Source organism: Phodopus roborovskii, unplaced genomic scaffold, assembly GCF_943737965.1.
Source record: "Phodopus roborovskii unplaced genomic scaffold, PHOROB, whole genome shotgun sequence".
In the NCBI taxonomy this organism is placed as follows: Eukaryota; Metazoa; Chordata; class Mammalia; order Rodentia; family Cricetidae; genus Phodopus; species Phodopus roborovskii.
In genome coordinates this window covers 4062995-4088440 of record NW_026126408.1, presented here as the reverse complement: position 1 = coordinate 4088440, position 25446 = coordinate 4062995, and the positions used below count along the sequence as shown (strand labels likewise).

The following is a 25446-nucleotide window of genomic DNA, read 5'->3' as shown; positions in this document are numbered from 1 at the left end:
GTATAAAACAATCTCAACTGGGTGCCAAGTAGAGCAATCTGTTCCTGGTCTAGGCTCCAGAGTAGAAGGCAAGATATTGATCCCAAAACAAGTCAAGTGGACAGTTGTGGTATAGGATGAAAATCAGTAGAGATTAGAAGCATGCAGTCATACAGAACCTCTTGATGGTACATGGAAGGATGTAACATTCTAAGAAGGTAGAAAAGTTTATTCATGATTTCCCCGGGCAACTGCTACAGAAAGTTGGTAGGTAGTATGGACAGATGCCACTATGGACAGGATTGCCAGAATATTAACAAAATGCTGCACTTTCTTCTTCCAGATGAAAGGTTGTATAAAGGTGTTGAAGGAACAGGCCCCTGATAGTGTGGAAGGGCTGCTGAATGCTCTCAGGTGAGCCTGTCTCTAGGGTGGGTTGACGGTGCAGCTTCCCTTTCCGACCATTGCAAATTTGGACACTATTGGGGGCTAAAAGCCTGAGCATTGGTCTTAGAACTTGCCTTGTCATATCATTCATCTTCCTAGCAATGCTGGGAGGGCAGCACCATGTTTACCATTCACTTTGAACTGATGGGAGAAATTGAGGTAAGTTAAGTTTTTGGGTTGTGAGACAGGATTTATCTGTGTAGTCCTGGCTGTGCTGGAACTTGCTTTATAGTCTTGACTAGCCTTGAACTTGGGAATCCACCTGTTTCTGCCTCCAGAATGCTGGGATTAAAGGCATGAGCCACCATACCTGGCTATGTGAAGTCAAATAAATTTTCCATGTCACACAGTAAAGAGCCAAGATAGGACTTATTTGTGGTTTGGGTGGCCCCATGGGTATTGGGCCTGACTCTTGGCAGTGGTGCTCTGTGAATAGTGGAGTCCAGAGAAGGAAAGCCTCCGGTGTTCATCTGTATATTTACCAAGGGCTCCTTACCATGGCTGCATAGTAGGAAGATGAGGGGAGTTTTCAGGTCTGAGGTTGCAATCCAAGTAAACTAAATCACTGACCTGGAAGTTCAAGCATCCCTTTTGTGTTTGCTTGTTTGTTCATTTTTGTTTTCTTGGTCCAAACTCCCCCAAGAGGCTCGCACATGCAGCTGTCACAACTCTGAGGACCTGTTATTCACTGCTGGATGCCTGAATATTTAGCCAGCTGTAGTGTGTCCCCACCCTATAGGCATCGCCTCTTTTCCCAAGGATACATTTGCTTAGTCCACTGCAGGGAGGAGATTGTTATCTTAGCTGTACTGCATCCAAATGAATTTGCTGAAGCACATAAACCATCCCAATAAAGAACTCCAATTGGGAAGACTTAAGGACCTTGTTGTCTTAGCCTTTCATTTCCTTCAGTCCCGTGCAATGGAATACATACAGTAAGCATGGGTGAGTCTAAAAGAAATGAGGCAGTGCCCATTTCTGCATGCAGTACTCTCCCTCCAGTCACATTGTCAAGGGCAACCATCACAATCCATCGACCCAAGACTGCTCTATTCTCCTTCAATAGATTAAGAAGTCAGCAGTCTCAAGACACTAAAGTTGCTGTTTTTCTCAGTTGCCACCTCATCATCTTTAGAAAATAAGTGAGTCACAACCATAAGAGCCTCCTGAATCCTGGGTTTTCCCCAAGGCAGATTGTAAGCACACAAGGCTGGCTTCCTATATTCATTAAGAAGACTTCAACCTCTGAATTTCTGGAACTTTCTAGCTTCATTCTAGCTGCCAAAACATGTTGGAGATCAGGGCATTGAGTCCCATTGCAGTATGGGAATTTGTGTTTCCTGCAGAGAAATGACAAGATGGGAAGAATGTGGGCTTTCAAGACAGCCAGTCCTAGGCTCCAGGCCCTGAATCCTGGGTTTTCCCCAAGGAAGATTGTAAGCACACAAGGCTGGCTTCCTATATTCATTAAGAAGACTTCAACCTCTGAATTTCTGGAACTTTCTAGCTTCATTCTAGCTGCCAAAACATGTTGGAGATCAGGGCATTGAGTCCCATTGCAGTATGGGAATTTGTGTTTCCTGCAGAGAAATGACAAGATGGGAAGAATGTGGGCTTTCAAGACAGCCAGACCTAGGCTCCAGGAAAAAGTCACAATCGTTCAGGAGTCAAAACCATCTTCTTTGTGATTGAGGTCGGGGCCACTGAAGCTCTTTGACCCCCAGCTTTCTCACCTGTGAAATTGAGTCATTTACCACATTTGAAAAGTTGTGACCCAGAGTGCCTAAGATGTGGTCAAAGTTTTGTTACAGGTCAATCTTTTACAATCCTTTGCACATAAGACTGAGTCAGGGGATGCTTCTTATTACAGCACTGGTTATGTGACTGCATTTGTGCCTCCTGGTGGTGGCAAAGGGGATAACTACGGCCCCTGCAGTAGACAGTCATCAACATTTAAATTTTAGGGTTCCTAAATTTGAAGTTTGTAACTCAGCAGGGTTAGCCTCAATGGACAAGATGTTGAACTAAGTGCTGTGAAATTTATCTCCCTGAAAATGAGATCATTGTTAAGTAAATTTAAGAAGGTCATGAAGCTGACGTAACACATGCTCACACACATGCACAAACACACACACACACACACACACACACACATGCACACATGTACACATGCATGTGCGCATTCCCCCATTCCATCTTAACTGTTTTTGGCTCTCCCTAAAGTGAGGATATGCACACTGAAAAAAAAAAAAAAAGAAAGAAAGAAAGAAAATGAGATAAGTTATGTCTCCTCTTTATAATCATTTGATGAGGTTTAAAAAAAAAGAGAGAGACTTAATTTAATACTCCCCACACAAGAAAAAACAAATATCATAGGTGCCTGAGAATCGTGGCATTGTGGGGTGTGCCTATAATCACATCAATAGGGAGACTGAGACAGGAGGATTGCTGTGAGTGTGAAACCAACCTGGATGACAGAGTGACTGCAATGCTGACCTGGAATACAAAACAAATCAACATCAAAGTCAAATCAAAAGTAAACTTTCAGGGTTGGAAAGATGGCTCAGCAGTTAGGAGCCCTAGCTGCTCTTCCAGATGACCAGAGTTCAATTCCCAGCACCAACATGGCAGCTCACAACCGTCTGTAATTCCAGTTACAGGGTATCTGACACCAATGCACATAAAATAAAGTTTAAATAAATTATTTAAACACTTGCAGAGAATATATGGAATGAACAAAATATGGCTCACCAAAATATGGCTCACTCTTTATCTATAAAGAAGCAAGGCTATGGTTTTTGTTTACACATTTCTCTTGGATGAGCCCTGACACCTGCTCTGTTTGACACCTGCTCTGTTTCCCCGTTCAGGTTCACTACAAAGCACTTGAATGATGAATCGACTTCCAAACAGATTCGGGCGATGCTTCAGTAGAGAGCCCTGCTCGCAGAAGAGGATCTGTGTGCTGACCTCAGAAGATGTATATGTTTACATAATTTAATACAGATTGATGTTAATACTTGTGTATTTACGTAACCACTTCCTTCTTGTCACTGAAATATATGGACCTTAATTCGTATCCTGACTGACTCAACCCAGCAGAGCATAAATTGACTTGAGAGCCTTACTTTTGATGTCTGACATGAGAATCCTTTCTCCGAGGGCCAAATTTGAAAGCTTCGATCCTGGCTGCTGGAAGCTTGCAATGACACCTGGAACAATCCGAACTTCTTAATAGTTTGTGGGATTGTTCTAACTCTAGGCATGTTATCTCTCTGGGAGTATAGTTTATAGAAACACAAAGTACTTGATTTCCTGTGTTGGCTCAGATACAAGAAACACATACATTGTTGCAGAGAGAGAGAGAGAGAGAGAGAGAGAGAGAGAGAGAGAGAGAGGGAGAGAGAGAGAGAAGAAGAAGAACCCAAGATTTTAAAAAATGCACATGGAGAGTGGAGCACAAGTGTTCTGAGTTCAGCACACACCCCTTCCTTCTGCCTGCAAACTTCACGTGCAGCTTTTCCATGCACACGTGTTTTATTAATTCAAATATTCTCCTTCTGGTTCAGCTTATGTCCCTTTCATTCCCTTTTAATTTTTGCGAGAGGAAGATTCCTGTGTTTTAATTCACTAATGAAGAGGCAATGGGACAGATAGAGGGGTTCTGGCAGGAGGATTGAGGAAAAGTGGCTATCTTAAAGAGTATTTGGCATAAGGACAGTCATATCTGTGTCAACCCTTTGCCTGTGGGGACAGATAAATGGAACTCTGGTTGTAAATAAGACCACTCACTTCCCAGGAGTCTGCAGAGTTCTAGGTACACCTCCCCTCTTGGTAAGTGAGCCCCTCTTCTCTATCAAAATGGACTGTTCATGTCAGAACTGAGAACTAAGGCACTTTGTTATTTACCAGAAAACTGGAGGAATTTTGATTCCTAGTGTCAGCCTCCACAGGTTTGAAGACTTTGGCAGATTTCACTTTTAGCCTCACCTTCCTCATGTATAAAATAGCTAGTCTTGTGCCTGAAGAGATGGCTCAGTGGTAATGAGTGTTTGTGGCTGTTGCAGAGGATCTGGATTCAATTCCCAGTGCCCATGAGGTAGCTCACAACTACCCAATACTCAAGTCCCAGGGCATCCAATACCCTCTATGGATACCACACATGCACATAGTGCACTTCTATACATGCAGGGAAACACACACACATAAAATAAAATGAATGAAGTTTTTTAAAAATCTAAAATAGATAGTTGCTAAGAGTCCTGGAAGGCTAGTAGGATCCACTCCACAACCTTCCTTTACGTATAATTTTCAGTGAGTATCCTTATGATTATTACTATCACCAGGCCTGCAGTCATTCTGCCTATAGGTCAGAGCTGAGTTAGGGTGGGGTCTTGGAAACATATCCTGGCCTCTAATGGAAAGATGTGGACACACAAGATGACTTCTACATAGGACTAGATCCTGAGTGTTGGGAAACCTGAATCTATATACTTCCCTCTTTACCATGTGGCCTATGAATATATATTGTGGAGTGTATGGACCCATGTATAGAAAGTTTGAGGCTAATCTGTGTTATTACTTGCATATGTCCACTGGAAGGAGAGAATTTTTCAGACAGCTGAAGAATGATAACCCCAGGAGTCAGGTCTAGGGTGATAGGGGTATGGTATTGTTTGGTTTGCAACATTCCAAGAGAGGAGCTGTGAAATACCAACACTTCCAGACTAGTGGCTACCCAACATTCCACTGAGTCCCCCAAAAAAGGGGACACTTGGTTCATTTCAACAAAGAAGTACAAACAAATGGATGAACTTGTTCCCTGCTTTCTATGTTAGTGTAGTCAGCAGACAAAATGGCAGAGCTGGTTCCCCAGCCCGTATGTCAGTGTAGTTGATGGAGAGGTGAAAGCCTATTCCCTTGGCGCTTTATCAGAAGAATAAGTAAGTTCAGTCACTTGACTGATGGGGGTGTTCTCACCACAACAAAATCACAGTAGGTGGCTTCTGTGACCTTGTCAAACCTAGGAATTCCACAATCCAGAGGAAATCAAAATCGTGTGATCATATAGGGTGAGACATTCTCCAATGTTCAACTTTAGGGTGTGCTATTTGGTAGCCATAGGCAATGCTCAGTTGGGCAACTCTCAAGCCTACAAGGGCAGAGATGCACACTACTAATGAGCATATGTCCATTTGCTCTTTCCTCAAAAGAGGAGATTAAGATTTCAGAAAAGAAAGGACTGCCCAATTTCTCTTGGGCTCTTAGACACAGACCTGAGCCATGAACCCAAGCCACGTATCTACACCATAGCTGCCTCTCAGCTGGCTACATAAGAAAACATTAGGTATTGTCTGTCAGATTTTACACACACACAAACACACACACAGAGTTGAGGACATGTGTAAGTTTTAGTTAGACTTTCTATTCAACGGGACCAAATGTGTGTATGGGTGCTGTCAGTCTGCTTCAGTCTGGCCAGTCCATTGTCTCCAAGATGAGACTCAACAGGACTTGAATTTTGAGAAGCCCAGGGTCTGAATAGTTGCCTCAGGTCACCAAAAGGACAGGCTGATCTGTGTCTGTGATCACTAACAGGGAGTGGGCCCTGAGTCTGCTCCTGAATTGTTGTGGGAGACCAATTCTCTTAACAGACTGTCCAGTAGACATCTGGAATCCTTGAACAATTTGTTTTTAATTCCTTTTTTTTTTCCCTTTGTGCTGCATGCGGATGTATCCAGCACTCATAAGTGGTTTGGGGAAAAGTACTAGGGTCAATGTCAATGTTAATAATACTTCATAATCGATGTCTCATAATTTTAAAATAAAGTGTTTTATATGACTCAGCTATTTAATTTGAGGCAAGAAGGAAGACAAAAATGATGTTTCCCAAACATGTTACTATTTTTGGCATGGTAACTCTTCTCATGTTCACCTAAGCATTCATAGCAAAAGCTTGGTGAGGATGGATATTTTTATTTGTGATAAACAGAGCCAGAATATTAGAGCCAGAATGTTAGCTAAAGGCCATGAAGAAGGTCTTGGGTGTATTTTAATATTTAATTAATGGATTCCTCATCAACATAAACATACATCTTAGTTATCACAATTATGTCAAATATGAATGGTATGTCTAAGTTTTCGAGACATCATCACAATTAAAGTCAAAATTATTTCATGCTTCTTCAAGAGCAAGATGAAACCTACCCAATATAGGGTTCCAGTTGTGCAGTAGAATTCAGACTTCTCACTCAATCTTATATTGTAGGTATCTCTCAACTGTTCTAGAGATTAATAACTAACATTGGGATTTTGTCTTCACCAGCCCCAACCTTCAGAACTAAGTCCATTGTCACAGTACACCTGCAAGGATGGTTGCACATTAGAAGGGGCTTTGAAGCTGTCATATGTTGTTTGCCGAAGTCATTGTATTTTTTTTTTTTTGCCTGCATTGCCTCTTTTTGTACATAACTTTTGAGTGTGAAATGAAAATTAAAGTTTGGTACATACATAATTTAAAACCATGCTTTTATATGAATCATGGGGTAAGGTGGGTGGTTCAACAGAGAAGCCTGCTTAGCCTGCTCTGAGGAGATCACATCATGCCAGCTGCTCTTCTTCCCCACCCCCACCATAGTTTCTTCAAACATGGCATGCAATTCCCCAAAGGCCTGCTTCTGGAATCACTGGTCTAACACATATTTCAACAACTTTCATTATATTGAAAGAGAAGAGGAGGAGAACCAAGACTGGCACCTTGAGATGTGGGAGAGTGGCTTGCCCAAGGATGCTAAGAAACTCTAATAAATGCTCTCTCATTCTTTTTAAATGCAGTAGCACTTCATCAGTTTGGCAAAATTGGTGGGGAAAAAAAAAACCAAAAAAAAAAAAAAAAAAAAAAAAACCTCTGTGTAAATTGGTTTTTTTCAGACAACAGAAGCAATAAAACGGCTCTTGTAACTCTTCAGCACTGGTGCTTTCCTAGAGCATCACTTTTAATCTGTGCTTCTGAAGGCAGCCAGAGACCTTATTTTATGTGTGCTCAATGCATTTGGGTCTCCAAGAGGGATCTTCCATTGCAGCCTGTGGAAAGACGGACAACTAAGGATGCTTTGGGGCAGGAAAGGAATGGGAATGAGCACTTTCCTGTAAAATAATAAGTAGTAAAGTTATAAGTGGGCAAAGGCTGAAAAAAAAGCTAAACAAGAAAGGAGATTTGGGGGTATATGAGTGTGCATGTGTCTGTCTGTACTTAAGTTCTGAGAACTGGGAGTGGGGGAAGGTAAAGTATATGTGTGCCTATTTAGATCAATACAGCTAAATAATGTTGGTGAATTTATTGGAAGTGTATTCATTAGAGACATTGATCCCATGCCCAGGTGAAAACCATTGAAAAGCCCCACTCTTTTGTCCCATGAGGTGACTCATACACAGTAAATAGAAGGCTTGAGCACCGTGGCACTGTTTCCAGAGTGGAGAGCCATTCCTTGGTCATATCCAGTCTGGAGAGACTGTTTTACCCTCTGTGGCCCTTGCCTCCTTTTCATTCCTAAATATCAGGAAATGCAGTAATTCATGGATATGGGTTCTGTGGAATGCTGCCACAGACAGTCCTTTGAAATTATTCTGTGTAAAATTCTAGTTGCATCTCAGAATTTAACAATGAGTTTCTTTAGTGAACCATTCCTAGAAACCCCTTGAAGTATTTTCTCTGTACAGACTTCTAGTTTCCTCATCAAACCTCTTGCTTTCTGGAAGCTTCTTCCTCTCCCCTTCTTCCTCTCCCCCACCTTTCCAGGTCACTTTTCAGTTCTCCATGTTTGCCTCACAGCTGGTTTTGTTTCAAGGTGAGGAGCATTATTTCATTGACCACCCTGTCGCTGTTAACATTGTCAGTGGTCTGATTTGAGGATTTAAAAGGCTCAGTAGCCCCCTTCTGCCTTGAAGTTCTTTTTAAAATAAACATGAAAGTACTTGGGGGAGGCTATTGAAGTCCTCTCCTTAAATAACAGTGTATTTGAAAAAGGTGTCTCCCTTTGTTTGAGAAAAGTACTCCGATCACTGTGGGGAAGGGTGCATGGTTGGTGGTGTTATATGTAAACATAGATGCAGAGAATGAAATACACCAAGGCAAGGGACTCTCAGAAAACTAGGTATTTTCCATCTTTCAAATTCACAAGGGACACTGCACTCCCACAATGATGACACCAGGCACACCATCTTTCTTTCTGTGTGTTTGAAATCTTCCTGATGATCAAGGCCAAATCTTTCTTCCATTTTCTCCATGGAGCTTTCCATAACTATTTCTCCTCACTTCTACAGAATGCTACAAATTCTTTTGAGTTGTTACTGCATTTCACTTATTTCCTACAGATATAGGTCATTGTACATTACTTGGGAATGTACATTTTCTGTATTCCAGTGTCTTGAGTTCCTTGAGACGAAGACTGTGCCTCTCAGACAGCTGAGTTCAATATATGTCGTTGGCCAATAAAAGCTTCCTGCCAAGATGAAACTTGGGTCCTGAAACCCGGGTGTGCGGAATGAATCTGTGAGAATTGGTTTATCCTCCTTAGGAGGCATTCACAGATAGAAATTATCTGCTCCCTTGTGCAGTCAATTTTATCTCTGGAATAAATATATACTTATTGTCAGGATATTTTAACCTCTTCTGGAAACAGAGAGCTTGCATCTTATGGTTAATCTTCCAAGAACCCAAACGAGGAAACAGACTGCTCTTGATTGAAAGTCAGAACAGCTAGAGCTGGCACTGCAGGAAGCCAGAATACTAAGCAGAAGGTGTCTTGCCCCATCTCAGGCAAGGCTGCTCTTTGGTGAAAATGTGGAGTTTGACTCAGACAGAAGGACAAAGGGCAACAAATCAACTCATCACAGGATAGATTTATCAACTTGACATAGTCTAGAGTCATCCAGATGGAATGTCTACATTGAGTTAGCCTGTGGCTGTGTCTATTGATTTTGACTAATAAAGAAGATACTGCCCACTGTAAGTGGCACCATTCCCTAGACAGGAAGTCCTCAACTGTATGAGAGCGGGGAAATGGAGCTGAGCACAAGCAAATAAATGTGCGCATACCTACTTTTAAGGTGTTCTTGACTGCGAATGTGATGTAACTAATGGCTTGCAGCCCCTACCACCTTGATTTTCCAATACAAAAGGACTGTGGCCTGGAATTGTGAACTAAAATAAGCCTGTTCTCTCCTAAGGTGCTTTTTATTGGGTATTTTTATCACAGCAACAAAAACAAAACTAGGACATCCCTCAGCTACAGAACTTAGTTCAGCACCTTGGATAGCAGACTACCAGGCAATTGCCCTGAAAATGCATGCTTGCCTGGATCTGAATCACCAAGCCTTGTTGAATGCCTCAAGTTTGTCTCTGGAACTCTAAACATTAAGGCTCTACAACCTCGAAAGCTAAACCCACTGGGTAACTGCTAAGGCATTTTTCTTCTTCTTGGGACTTCTGATCATTACATAAACAGAATGGAAAGCAGGACATGCCCAGGAACCATGCTGGCTTTTTATATTATGATATATATTTTATATAACCAAGTCCATTTAAATGAAAACAAACATTTATAAACAATATTTGGGAATTTGGGCATCATTCTTTCCAAACTACTTCCTGCTGGTAAGGGGCGCTGTCATGGGGGATTCTAAGAAGATGCAGAAATCCTGGCTGTAGTCTGCAAGGCTGCTTTGTCCAGCTGTTTTGAATGTAGGATTACCTGGTACTCTGTTTCAGGCGGTCTGGCTTGATCAAACCACATTAGTCTGGAAGGAATCCATAGCTTTTCATTTTCTGTGGAAACAAAACTAGAAATCCTTTTCCCCAGTAACTTGTCCTTCAACATAAATTTTGGAGTCAAAACATTTTTTTATTTAATTTATTATTTTACATGTCGATCCCAGTTCCTTCTCCCTCCTTCCCTCCCTCCCTCCTTTCTTCCCTCCTTCACTCCCTTTTACCCTCTCTGCCCTCTCACATGCAATCTAACCACCCTCCCCTCCCATCCCCCCCCACCCCAATTCCATATGTAGGGGAATGCCATCCAGTTGGGGTCATGTAGATCTGACAGGTCCTGTGAAGTAGGGACTAGGGCTTCTCTCCTGTCTCAGGTAAACTTAGCTGGGCAGTTCTAGGTCATGCCTTTCCTTAATCCTAGCACTCTGGGAAGCAGAAGCAGGCAGATCTCTGTGAATTTGGAGCCAGCCAGTTCTACAGAGCAAGTTCCAGGACAAACAAAAAGTGTAAACTTCTAGAAATGGCTTTTTCTCCTTCCTTTCTCCTTTTCCCTTTCCCCTCTTTTCTCTTTTGAGACTTAGTCTCTTTGTGCAGTCCAGAATTTCTGTGGGTCTTAGGCTGGCCTCAAATTTCTGAGCATCCAATATTAGTCACCAAAATTCTGTGCACCACAAATGCTCATTCTTAGACCCTATACCTTTTATTAATTGTGGGATCACAAAACATAATACATGTGCTTTATAAAGAGTCTCAAAACATACCAACTTCTCCTCAGTCTGTTTTATTTACTCCAACCTTTCTCCCCTTGTTCCCAGGTCACCAGGATACACTGTCTCTCCTCCAGTCTGCTTTTGCACACAACAGATACTATGTTCTTAGAGATACCCATTGGCATTCTCCAGGGAGGGAATGATAATTTACAAATGTTGGTCATACAGAATTAAAGATATTGCTTTATTTACCTATTAATAATTTTGCTACCTGATTTTCCATAGATTATTAATTTCCACAAATGGACTGACTAAACAATTGGTAGCAATTCTCAGATGCATTTGTCTATAAAATTCTTTTGCATTTCACAGAACATCATTCATGTCTCATGGCCATTATCATTCTGCAGAAACAGTACAAAGGCAAACCCAGGGGTCTGAGACACAAGACCTTCCAATAGGCAAACCATCTAAGCTCCTCTGTCCTTCTGTTTCATTCACCATATGCCAGTGATGCTATTCCACTCTCCTAGGCCACACCACCATTCCCAGTTTTCTGGCATACCACTGATTTTTTCCTGTTTATGTGCAGACAATAAAGGTACTGCTTCCTGTCTGATGATCTGTTTCCCATGTCTGCTATGTAGTGGCCCAGTCATTTTGAGGTCACTGTTTGGATGTCTTCTTTGAAAACTCTCCTCTCTCTCTCTCTCTCTCTCTCTCTCTCTCTCTCTCTCTCTCTCTCTCTCTCTCTCTCCTGTCCTCTCCTCTCCTCTTATTCTCCCTCCCTTTTCATCCGTCTCCCCTTCTCTCCTTCCCCCCTTTCTGTTGGATGTGAAGATTAGAACTAAACTTCCCCTTTTATTGCCATGATATATATTGTCTTAGGGTCACAGTTGCTGTGACCATGACCAAAGCAATGGGAAGAAAAGGGTTTATTTGGCTTATACTCCAGGTCATAGTACATCATTGGAGGAAATCAGGACAGAAATTTGAGCAGGGCAGGAAGCTGGAGGCAGGAGCTGATGCAGAGGCTATGAAGGGGTTCTGCTTACTGACTTGTTCCTCATGGCTTACTCAGTCTGCCTTTTTATAGACCCTTGGATCATTAGCCCAAGGGTAGTACCACCCACAGTGGACTGGGCCCTCCTCCATCAATCATAAATTAAGAAAATTCCCTACAGCTAGAACTTATGAAAGCATGTTTTCAGTTGACCCTTCCTCCTTTCAGATGACTCTAGCTTGTGTCATGTTGACCTAAAAGTAGCCAGAATACACACACACACACACACACACACACACACACACACACACACACTGAAGCTCTAGCTGCCTATCATCTATGTATACATAGCCATATATGTAAAAGATATGTTGTGTTATATTCCATTATCCACCTTAAGTTTTATGTTTATTTTTCCTTAATCAAACAAAATGGATTCCTCAAAAGAAATGCTTGCACATAATTTTATCTTGCTAGATATAATCTCTAGATTCATACCACCCAATGTGTTCTGGGTCATATATGTATGAGTTTCCACTCTCATATACAACTGAAACCCAAGTTGTGCCACTAACAACAAAGTAACTTACTGTGCTTTGCTGACAGAGTTTCTGTTCTGTCTGATCCCACAGCTGTTTTGACCCAAATAAACACACAGAGGCTTCTATTAATTATAAACTGTTTAGCCAATGGCTCCTGCCTCTTATGGACTATCTCTCTTAATTATTTACCCACAAATATTTATTTCCACATAGCCTTATCTTAGTGGAGAATGCCCAGTGTCCTATCTTCCCATTAGCTACATGGCATTTCTCTGGAGGCGTTCTCTCTGCCTTTCTCTTCCCAGCATTGTCCTTGTCTGGTAGTCCCACTTATACTTCCTGCCTGGTATGTAAGGCTATATGCTTTCACTATGGGATAGGAACTTATTTAGAAAAGTATTTTCATCATTGTCGCTTCAAAGTTTCTGGCTCAACTGGGGCTGGGGACCTAGCTCAGTGGGTGGAATGCATGCTGTGTTTAAGCATGAGGACTTGAGTTTGATCCCCAACACCCACACAAAAAGCCAGATGTAGTGGCACACACTTGTTATTTAACACCTGGGAGATGAAGACACATGGATTCCTAGGGTTCATTGGCTGACCAACCTAATCTAGATAATAGCCTCAGGTCCCAGTGAGAGATGATATCTTAAGAAAGTGTAGTGTGATAGCTTCTGCAGGACAACACCCATGGCTGATCTTTAGTTTTTCAATGAGCATGAATGCAGTTGACACACATGGATGCTTTTCTGCCCACATAGGTCTACTAACATGAACACACACATATACATAAACGCTTACACAGAAGAATTTCTAGGTCATCCTTAACTGCACTGAATTTGCTGCAAGCCTGAGTTATAAACCCTGCTCCCTCAACCCCCCACCAAAGGGGTGGTTCTTAAGTCAGCAAACATGAGTAGGTGTTAATTGAATGAATGAAGTCAAGAGAGGCCTTGCTACAGAACCACGGGGAGCCATTACTAAAGACCCTTGAGGCTCCCCAGCCTAGAACATGTGGGTTTCATTGAAGTTATATATGGTGAAATAACTTTTCCCATAATACACAGGTTTAAATTTTTGCGTTCAATGTTTTGGCATATTTTTAAACATTGTTTTTCTTGGCTCCACAGAATAGGAAGTTTTTGATCTTGTGGAAATAAGGTCATGATACAAATAAATTATATGTTGGGTTTTCATGTGAAATACAAGTGTCTTTGTGAGACAGTGTATGTATACATACAAGTATAAAGGTATGACGGTAAGTGCACACACATACACACAAAATACATAAAATTGGGGGGGAGGTTTGTGTTATCAATTTAACTATTTTAGTTTACTTCTCAAACAGTTTTTGAAGTTTAGTTGATATGCAGTAGACTAAACATTTAAGGTATCTATATTCATTTTGACACATACAAATGCACACAAACTGTGAAGCACTATACATAATAGTGTTATACATAATAGCCATATACATTCCCCCCTGAATCTCCTCAGCCTCTTTGTAGTTCTTCCTCCTTCACACTCACCCTGCCATCCCCATCAGCCTAGATGTGTGCTGTCACCATAGGCTCTTTTGTCGTACCCACGACTATTATAAACAGAATTCTACACTCTGGGTTCCTTTCTGTCTGGCTGTGCCAAGTTTATCTACTCACTCAGGCATCAGCAAATTACTGCATGGAAATATGCCGTACTTAACAGTGAGCAGTGTAGCTGAATTAAGTATTTTGATTTTGCTATGAAACCATCAGGCTATTTTCCAAAGTCGTTATCCCATTTGAAACTTACACCAGCAGTGTATACACACCTATAATTGCTTATTTAACAAGTAGCAAGTAACTATTTAACTGGTAATTTCTTTTTATTCTGTTTAGTGTGTGTGTGTGAGTGTGTGTGTGTGTGTGTGTGTGTGTGTGTGTATTTTCGAGGTCAGAGGACAACTTATATGGGAGTCTGTCTTCTCTCTTGCCATCTCAATGGCTCTTGACTAATAATTTCTTTATATTGGACTTGAACTTGAAGAGTAAATGACTCTTTGGCATTTAAAGTTAGATATTAACAATTGATTAACTAAGACCACATAGAATAGATAAATTCAAAAATAGGCCACATTAGTGACATTGGAAATAAAGCATCTCCTTTGCTAATAATACAAATAATAACACTCATCTCCTACATCAGGTTCTAATCTTGGCATATATGGCCACCCCATAAGAGAATTACATCTGCAATCTATGATGAGAATTGATTTCCTTTCTTTAACAGATTCCTTGCTGTTTTTGTTTGTTTGTTTCACTATAAATTGCCATTACACACTATTCTAGTTCAGGAAAAACCACTCCCAAAAGACTTTGGGTAGTCCCATAACTTGATAAAGCCAGCATAAAATTAATTGTGGGAAGCAGAGAGCATATACTCATAAAAACAGAAAAGGGAGCTGAGTAAAATATATAAAGAACATCCAGAAATATCTAAGACAGATGATGGATTAACACGGCTACTGGTAATTGGGGATCTTGTGTAATATAAGATGTTACAGATGGTAAGAATTACGGATATAAAAGGTCTCACTTTGACAGACTTTGTTTTTAATAAATATCCCATTCTACCCTTGGACAGAGTTAAGGGACTTGAGAAGCAGCCACATGTGGCATGTTGACTTAAACTACCAGCTATTACCTTCCCTCCTGGTCTCAAGGTAGCAATATGCTTCCACTCTCTGTAGAAGTCTGTATACTTTCTCAGAGGGTGTCAAGCTAGCATCTCTGAATTCTTGTGCTTGCAAGTGAAGATCATTGACCCAGAACCAAGGAAGGAAGCACTCAGAAAAGCATCCCTGTTGGTTCCCCCCAACTCTGTCACTTCTGCATGTATGGTAAAATAACTGAGTAATTTTGCTTACTAGAAAACAATTGACATTGTGCTTATGAAAGTCAGGTCAGACTTCCCATGATTCTATGGGCTGATGGTATGATAGAGATGAATACAAAGGCATGTGATAGGGAGGATGGAAAACCTGGTCTAGTTAGGGTCAGGTTGGGGCAAAGTCAAGGCATTTTCTCTTGTGTTGGCTGTTGAGCTCAGCAGTAAAGATGAGAGGGAGATACCCAGTAGTGAAGGATGAAGGGCTACTGTTACTGATAGAGGCACAAACATGAATAAAGGCAGGGAGGCATGACCCCTGCAGGGACAGCCTATGGATGGCACTCTTAGTTCTGGTTTCCTTTGGGAATAAGGGAGAGGATAAATGATGGATCTCGAGGCTAGAGGAGAATGTAGAGTGATAGTTATCAACCATTCCTCACACTCTGACCCTTTAGTACACTTCCTCATGCTGTGGTGAGCCCCAGCCATAAAACTACTTTCATTGTCACTTCCTAGCTGTAATTTTGCTACTGTTATAAATCATAGTAGAAATACCTGAAGTGACCCCTGTGATAGGGTTATTAAACTGCAAAGGGGCCAAGACCCAGAGGTTGAGAACCACTGATCTAACTGGGGATGGGGAGATATGGAAAAAATTTTATTACATTATTTTTTTGACATTTTCCCTCATGTATATAATATTTGGTTGCAACAATCCTTTTACCCTGTTATCCTCTTCCCTCATTCTGCTGAGCCCCTATCCCCCTCTTTCCTTCCCTCCTTCCTTCCGTCCTCCCTCCTTGCCTCCTTCCTTTCTTCTTCATTTGTTTTTCCCCCTCCCTCCCTCATTCCTTCCTTCTCTCCCTCCCTGTCTTCTTCCCTCCTTCCTTGCTTGCTTACTTTGTGACCCTATGGTTTACCCAGCATGGGTGTGAAGCTACACTGGAACATAGATAACTCTGGTGTCTACACACTAAAATCAATGACTTCCTCTCTGCCAGCACTGCCAATAGTATCCCTGGACAGGGTGGATCTCTCCCATCTGTGACAGTTTAGTTCCTTGTTCTTGTGTAAGCCCCATGCAGAAAACTGCTGTTATTATGAGCTCATGAGTGTCACAGCCATGTTGTACCCGTAAGACAACGTTTTATGGTTCTCCTCCATATTGCCTAGCTTTTACAGTCATTTTCTCATGTATTCCCTGAACCTTGGAGTGGGTAATAGATGAGTATCTTGTGTTAAACTCAGCACCATGACCAGTCATGAGTATTAGGTTTAGAAAGGCTCATGGTCAAACTTTGAGTTTCTGCTAGATTAGTGGGTGGCTTGAAAAGAATAAACCAGCAGTGAGTGTTAGGATTGTCACAGCACCTGCCAGAAGTTACGCCAGTAAATAAATTATGGGTATTAGCTTTGCTTTGTGATGTCTTCTGGCACAAGATGTTCACCATTTGTACAGAGGAGAAAAGCAAGGTACTGACTTAGTCTCTTCTTGGTCAACTATTACTTAGGCTTTTGGTCTCTTAGTCCAATGAGGCCTGGCATTTGGACAGCTTTCCTGGTCTATGCATTGCTCAGTTTCAGCAAGAACCATGCAAACTTACTTTAATCAAAACTCACGCTTGTTGTTGAAGCACTGTCGATAAATAATCTTGCTCTTAGTTCTCCAGACCCTAGGTGATGTCTGATCACACTGGTCTGTGTCCAGCAATAATTTGGTAGGTTATTTTAGCTAGACCCTCTGCCTACATTTCTTTTTGGTTACTTTGTGTGCTCCTTCACTGTGAATCTTGATTGCCCATGCTGTGTTACAACTATTTCTTTTTTGACCCCAATTACTCCACCACATCTCATTGCAGTGGTCCTTGGATGTCTTGCAACAACCCTCCCCCTCTCCTGGAATATAGTCTTACCCTCTTCAAAAAGTACCATTGAGGTCTTGTTGTCTAGATGCTTAGAGCTGTGAGTGACAGTTCTGGCATTCTAAAGGAAGCCCAGCTCCAGAGTATGGGCTCTCAATCACTGTGCCAAGGGAATGAATTGCCATGGCCAATTACCCTGTCCAAACTGTCATATACTTCACATATAAATCCCAGTTACTGTTCAGATAATGACTGCCAGTAGGCAACAGTACCCTATTCATTTGCTGATAAAGGGATTAAAGCATATACAGGTTGGACTCATTTCCCAAAAACACACAGTCGAAAATTCAGACCTTTACTCCACCAATCTAGAGGCCATGTTTTTAAGAGTTGTTCAGTGCTACTGGTAAGGAATGAATGCTGTAATCCTATGGGGGTCTTCAATACTCTAGCATGAAACTTTCAGGCCTTGATTGAAAGCTCTCATGGACACTACAGGCTGAAGGGTACAGAGTGAAAGAAACCTTGTTTGCTGTTATCAGAGTTCCTAACCTGCTTCTCACAGGACCCATTTCCTTGACTAGAATGTTCTGGATAGATCCTGAGTCTCATGAAAACAGACCCATGGAGGCCAGGGAAACCACTCAGTGAAGTATCTGCTCTGAAGGCATGAGAACCTGAGTTCATATTCTCAACACTCACATAGAAAGCCATATACACAGCATCTCTGGGAAAGGGGAACAGGGGCTCCTAAGCCAGCCAGACTAGCCAAATCAGTGACCTACACATTCAGTAGAGATTCTATCTCAAATGAATAAACAGATAGATAGATAGATAGATAGATAGATAGATAGATAGATAGATGATAGATAGATAGATAGATAGATAGGATAAGATAGATGGATAAATGGGAGAGTCATCAGACATCAACTGCTTGTATCCACATCCGTACTACATACCAGACAAGACTACATGGCACATCATCCCCACATACCTAGATTCTGTGGATCACTACTATCCAATTTATAGTTACTGGGACACTACTCTGCAAAATATGACTGCAGACTTCCACAATAATGGCAGAGAAAGTGAACTCATGGTCTAAACCATTTGGATAAACTAATTACAATGGCATACCACTTTCTTTTTTTATTTGTTGCACTTCCTTCCTTCCTTCCTTTCCTTCTTCTGGATTCCTGCTTCTGGCCCCTTTTCCTACAAGAGTCAGTGTTGTTAACTTCACCTGTAAAAACACTAAGCTGGACTTTTCTCATTAATGAAGTAATGTGTTTGAACTTACCTTGAAATACATGAGATATGATGACTACAAGGTGGTGATAGTGGGAAATAGGCTTCAAACTATCCTCATTCCCACACCTCAGGCTCTGATGGGAGATGTCATTCTGTATATGTTTCTCATACTGGTTAATAATAAAGCACTGTTGGCCAATAGGAAAGGAAGATAGGAGGGACTAGGAGACAAGGAGGAAATAGGAAGTAGGAAGGAGGAGTCAAGATGGAGAGTCTGGAGAAAGCAGTATGCTGCCGGCTCCCCGGTAAGAGAAATACATAGATCATCAGAAATGGGTTAATAATTAAGGCAGAGCTAGCCGATAAGAAACAAGTAACAGGGCCAACAGCATTGTATCAAATACAGAGTCTCTGTGCATTATTTGGGGCTGGTGCGGCAGCAGGACAAGACCAGCGGCGGCAGGCGGAAAACCCGTACTCCTTACAAATGGCGCCCAACGTGGTTAATAAGAACTTCCACTTAAAATTTAACAAAAGCTTAAAAACGCGGTGTTAGAAACAAAAGAACACAGACAAGCAAGGTTTCTTGGTAGCAGCATTTTTCTCGATTGGAATCTGCTTTGCAAGAGACAAGCAGATATTTGCGCGGCTCCTTTAAGCGAGGATTCCTGACTCAGTAATAGCCGGAAAAAAGCACAGGGCTTTTAAGAAACTCTGCTAACAATTTATTGGTGTGTATGAGAGATGGCAATGGCAGTGACCACATCTCCAAGCCGGCAGCATGCAGATCAAGGCAGTGAGCGCAGCTTTCAGTGCTGGCGATAAAAGTAACCGCCACCATCTTTGGTAAACCGCGGCAGAAACAAAGACTTTCATTTTAACAATGTTGTTGTTTAACAGATAAAGACTCATGGCCAAAAAAAGATAAATATTTACAGTAGAGACAGATTCACATTAAGAAAAGGTGTTAAAAGTTTACAGTGTGTTTAAAAAAAAAAAATACATAGGCTTGGGAGAGAAAAATAAAATGGTTTTAAATAGACAAAGAGGAACTGGGTGTTGTAGCACACGCCTTTAATCCCAGCACTATGGAGACAGAGGCAAGCAGATCTCTGTGATTTGCAAAGTAAACCTGGTATGCAGAGTAAATTCCAGGACAGATAAGAGTTACACAGTGAAACCCTATGTCAAAAGATAAAAAAATAAAAGTAAAATAAACAGAGTAATAAAGGCATGTAAAGATGAAAAGCTCAGAGAGAATCTGGTTACTGTATGCTATTGTGTTGTCTCTACATTGTTTGACTGCTGAGAAAATAACAACTGATAAAGGAAATGCTGCTGGATTAATTCAATTTATATATTTTAAAAATGCTTTGACTCCAAAATTTAAGTTCAAGGACAAGTTACTGGGGAAAAGGATTTCTATTTTTGTTTCTACAGAAAATGAAAAGCTGTGGATTCCTTCCAGACTAATGTGGTTTGATCAAGCCAGGCCCCCTGAAACAGAGTTCCTGGTGATCCAACATTCAAAACAGCTTGGACAAAGCAGCCTTGCAGACTACAGCCAAGATTCCCATGACAGCGCCCCCTATCAGCAGGAAGTAGTTTGGAAAAAACGACGCCCAAATTCCCAAATATTGTTTATAAATGTTTGTTTTCATTTAAATGGACTTGGTTATAAATGGTTAATGATCACAGCCAGTTCTTTTTAAAGGTAAAAAGGGAATTATGGTATAGATATGAATACTTTGTTTTGGAATGGATTTTCATTTATTGATACAATTTAAGGTCATTTTTGTGATATATATATTTCTCCTCTTGTTTAAGTATTGTTTAGAAATGTAATGTATAATTCAATACAGATTATAGATAGTATCTATGATAGTCAGATATAGTTAAGTTAGTTAAGTTTTCTAGATATACAGAGATGTATTTGAGATGAATAGGCATTCTTCAAACATTTCAAAGACCTACAGAATATGGCATTTAAAATGGTTTAGGGTTTTTGTGACAGTGAGACATAATTGCTCTTGGCAATACCACCTGCACCAGAAAGGAAGATGGACATCAAAGAAATGCATTATGGAGTTTACTTCCAATATGGCAAGACTAGCCATTTGGACAAGATACTGCTCTTGTCTGGACTGTTTGACTTTATGCTGTATAAACTGGACATGCAGGACCCACAGAAAAGTGACTTCTGATTCGAAATGGACATTGCTACAGAGATCCTGCTTCATGGAAGAGTCTTCGAGACAGTATGCAGGACATGGAGAAAAGTGACTGACAAACTGCCAATACAAGAAGACAGTTTAAAGTTTCCTGCGTTGCTGAAGAGTCTACTAGACACACTATGGCCTATGGGCTGAAGATGGAAGATTACAAAAGAACTTCGGGTGACCAGGCAGTGAGTTGTCTCTGTCATTTCTAGAGCTTATATATTTTCCTTCTGTGGTCTTTGAGGGAGTTGAAGACAGATAGTTATGGTTATAATTTTCCTTAGTTAGGATTCAATGATAAGGTACATATAGAACTTTAGACTCACAAAGATGAAATAGATGATGGAATAGTTTCTTAAATCTTGATAAATGTTAATGGACTAAATATTGTTAACTGTGATTCTTACTTGATAACTGTTGTATAATATATTTTGCGATGTTAAGGTTAAAACCCTTCTTTTTATTTAGACAGAAAAGAGGAGATGATGGGAGATGTCATTCTGTATATGTTTCTCATACTGGTTAATAATAAAGCACTGTTGGCCAATAGGAAAGGAAGATAGGAGGGACTAGGAGACAAGGAGGAAATAGGAAGTAGGAAGGAGGAGTCAAGATGGAGAGTCTGGAGAAAGCAGTATGCTGCCGGCTCCCCGGTAAGAGAAATACATAGATCATCAGAAATGGGTTAATAATTAAGGCAGAGCTAGCCGATAAGAAACAAGTAACAGGGCCAACAGCATTGTATCAAATACAGAGTCTCTGTGCATTATTTGGGGCTGGTGCGGCAGCAGGACAAGACCAGCGGCGGCAGGCGGAAAACCCGTACTCGTTACAGTACAACACTGAGTCAATCCATCCAAATATGTCAGATAGTATCTATAATGCCACCATATCCTTAGGAAGATGGCACTTGCTTCCAGTGGGTGTGCCATGGCTGAACAGTGCAATAGGTTATTAATGTAGGCAATGATGTTGATGAGTTTCACTCACTAGCTTGACTCTTTGGAGCTTTGATGATCCATGTGTTATATTAAACTATGAGAGCAAAGGGATAAGTGAATGAGTAACTGAATGAATGAGTGAGTGAAGAGTAAGTGAACAAAAATGTCTTGTTTTTATATATTACCCTTATTTGGAGGTTTCCATTTGCAACCTATAAGACATATGGTATTTAGTGAATCTATCACAGTAACACACCATTAAATTAAGACATTTTAATTAAGTAATGAAGATGTCATGAGCCCTCTTAATCTTTTTATGCTCATATCATGATAGGTCATTTTGATGATAACTTTTATAGCTGTGATTGAATATTCTGATGATTTAGAAAACTCACAAATAATAAGGAATATTTCATCTTTATTTTATCATCGATGACATATCCAATTTAGTCTTGTGGCAGTCACCCAGGCTTTGTGTGTCTTCTCTTATTTCTTTTCACCTATCTGTACCAAAGAAAGAAGCTTAAAATACTGAAAATACTGGTGGATAAAGATGCATTATCCACAAAAGGCAGAGGTGGGATTGTAAGAAAAAAAAATACTTCGGTCCCCAGTTATGTATGTGGAGTAATGTTATCCAAGTAGCCATCACCCATCCATATCACAATATCACACCTCAACCAACATAAACTCAGATGATGGCAAGGGAAAAAATTATTTTTACGGCATTTGTAGGGGAAGATCACCCTGTTGGTATCTGTTCACTCTGCTGGTAGGGAGACTATTTATAAAGGGACTCTAGTTTAATTAAATGACATGGATTGGTTTTTTTTTTGTTTTTTTGTTTTTTTTTTAAGTGAGCTTATATTCAAACAAAAAATATCTTGCTTTTACATTCTACTTGTTTGGTTCTAGATCTGCGTTTCTGGCCTTATTCATCTGTCCACTGTAGCAGTGATCACCCTGATTTCTTATCCCAGGTTGATGTACACATGGCCCTACTCTGAAAGAGCAGGGCGCTCTGAAGTCACTGCTCCTGCCAACGGACATTTTTGCATGGCTTGAAATTTGAAGGATATGGAAGGTAGACACCTGCATCCCCAGAACTAGATGGTACTTCATAGTGTTCAGTGCCAGTTTAATCTCTCCAGGAAGGAAAGCAAGTTTCCCCAAGAGAAGGAATAGCCCAAGGCTAAGCTGACTTTCTTGATAAAGCCCCTGGCCAAGAGATAGAGAAATCTTGTCAAAATACTGTCATAGTGAGTTTAAGTCATTGTCATGTGTGCTGGCCCTGTCTTAAGGAGCTAAAGCCCCTTAAAGAAGTTGGCATTTCCATTTTAGCTGTCTCAGACAAGATAGGAGGGTTGACCTAGGGACTGTATTAATGGGCAGTTGAAGTGAGTCCATGTCTTTTGAGCCTTAATTTTGTAGACTCTAAATAACAGTAAAAGGAAGCCTGTAGATGTCTGGATATCTGGAAGCAGAGTACAAGAGCATGCTTGGTCCATATGAGGAGCAAAGAAAAGCTCCCACAGTCCTAGGATGTAGAGGTTGTGCCTAAAACATTGGAAGCTAGTGTCTTGTTGGACATTGGTCACTATAGGACATGTGTCAAGCTTCCCAGACACATGGTGTGTGTGTGTGTGTGTGTGTGTGTGTGTGTGTGTGCACAATTCAGCCTGATTCCAAATTCCAAAGCCCACTATTCTTTGTTACTGGCCCATGCCCCATTGCCATCCTCCCCAAAGCTAACCATTCTTCCAGCTACAATTAGATCCCTTTCCATCCATCTAATAAGCATCTTCTTATTACTCTTTCTCCTAAGAATTCTCCTCTTAGCACCCCAGCTCTGGCTGTTGATGCAGATGATTTTTCCACCAGTTCCAAGCCAGCTGCTTTTCTAGACTATTTTGGATGAAGTACACACAGATATCCATTTATCATCCCCATCCCATAGAATCACAAATGACTAAGGTAGAAAGAGAAGAAATGGCGTGGAAAGAGTTCTTAGGATGCTTTTGCTGGGCAAAACCAATTCCTCCTCCTAGCTTACAGTTCATAGGCTGAGACAGTGCAGATGTCTCATAACACAGAATACATCAAATGGAATGGTAATGGGAAACTTTGTAAAAATTCCCATCACTGGTCCATGTCTCCTTTGGCTTCTCATGGTCCTCTTAACCTTCCTGGCAGACAGGGAGCTCTTTGCAACTAGCAACCAGATAGTCTTTTCTGCATTTGTCCCCCTGTACTGTTATAAAAAATTTCCTTCGAAAACTTCATGATCTTGTCCTCTGTCTTTCCTTTCACCAGTCTTTCAATCCTGTTTCAGCCAAACCATTAGCAGTCATTCTTGATTCCAGTGTAGTGGACCACAAGAGACACTGCTCTCAGTATTACCTACAAGGAATGTTTCCCTCCCATCATTCCTCAGGATCACTCCTAGGTGAGAAGTGTTTGATTCAGCCATCCAATCAAGAGGGTTACAGTATAATGCACAGACACACGTGTAAGATGGACTTGAATTTTTTCTTCCTTAGTCAACTGCTCATAAGAAATACTCCAGCTTACCATGGCCATGGTGAGGGACAGAAGCCAACAAGGCATTGGGAGTCTGTTTTAGAGTTTGCAAACCTTTTTTATATGATTTCCTTTCATTGTTGCTGTTGTTAACTTTCTGTTGTGTGTCACCCGGATGCCTCCTGATACTTAGTTGATCATGGCAAGTTAAGATCTCGTGCTCACCTAACATCTCATAGATAAATAAATCTTGTTTCTACAAGAATCCAGTGGCAAGCCAGAAGCTAATTTTCAAAAGGAAAATGACATATAACTGAGACCAAAGCTTTGCTTCCAAATTCTGCAAGATTCCTATGATCTTGGGATGGGAACTTCTCAGAAGCTCCATAAAGCTTCCTTTTCATCCACTGACACAGGTGTGGTGGCATAAGACTTTCATCCCAGCAGGTGGATTTCTGTGAGTTCAAAGCCAGCCTGGTCTACATAAGAGCTTCAGAACAGCCAAGACTACATAGAGATACCCTGTCTCAACAAAACAAGCAAAATAAATAAATTAATTAAATATTCTTATATTTATCAAATCATCAGAGATGGAAAAGTAATGTTAATTTGATGGTGACTCTCCAGAAGTTTTGTACCTTCAGCCTTTTAGCATTACAAGAGATATAAGAGAGGTAAGTCCTCAAAAAAAAAAAAAAAAAAAAAAAGTGCTGCTTCCAAAATCCATACTGGCCCATTAAATTTTGCACCTGATTCATCAGAGGTAGCATGAAGCCCATCAACTTCTATTTACCTTTAGTGGGTATTTTCATGTGGCCCACAGTAGTTAAAATCAAAACACTATATAGGTGGTGGCCCATAACTTTTCATAATGTTTATTTCTACCCACTAGTTTTCTCATCTTGCTAATGTGTTCAAAATACTTACTACTTTCTTATCTCAAGATTTCATCAATACAGAGTCATCAATAAAATGGACTGGTATAAATTTTGCCTGGATGTCAAGCGACTTTGTAGAGGTCACAGCAAGCATAGCCTTGGCACAAAAACTGTGACAGCATACTTTTTGGCTATGCTAAACCAATGCTGACTGGAGGAAACAGTGCTTGCAAATTGATTTGGAGATAAAAAAAAAATATCTTTGTCCATAGTTTTCTGTCATCTCCTAGGAGCTGGGTTGGTTCACTGCAATAACAATGCCACATGAGGGATGGCAATTAAAACCGTAACCCACACCTGCCTAAATTTGCATAATGAACTTGTTCTCCAAGACCTAGCTGACTTCTGTAGAGGAGAAACTGCTGAGTTAGATGGATGTGTGGGAGCTGAGAGTTTG

General features: G+C 40.8%; 1 protein-coding gene across 1 annotated transcript in view; it reads left to right on the top strand.

The window, feature by feature from the left end:
* The window catches only part of Cyria (CYFIP related Rac1 interactor A), a 63709-nt gene extending 57441 nt beyond the window's left edge, over positions 1–6268 (top strand). Inside the window, exons 10-11 of the mRNA XM_051181647.1 lie at positions 323–393; positions 3297–6268. Coding sequence (XP_051037604.1) covers positions 323–393; positions 3297–3360 — 135 coding nt within the window. The 3' untranslated portion in view covers positions 3361–6268. The remainder of the gene's footprint in view (positions 1–322; positions 394–3296) is intronic.
* Positions 6269–25446: the final 19178 nt, after the last annotated feature.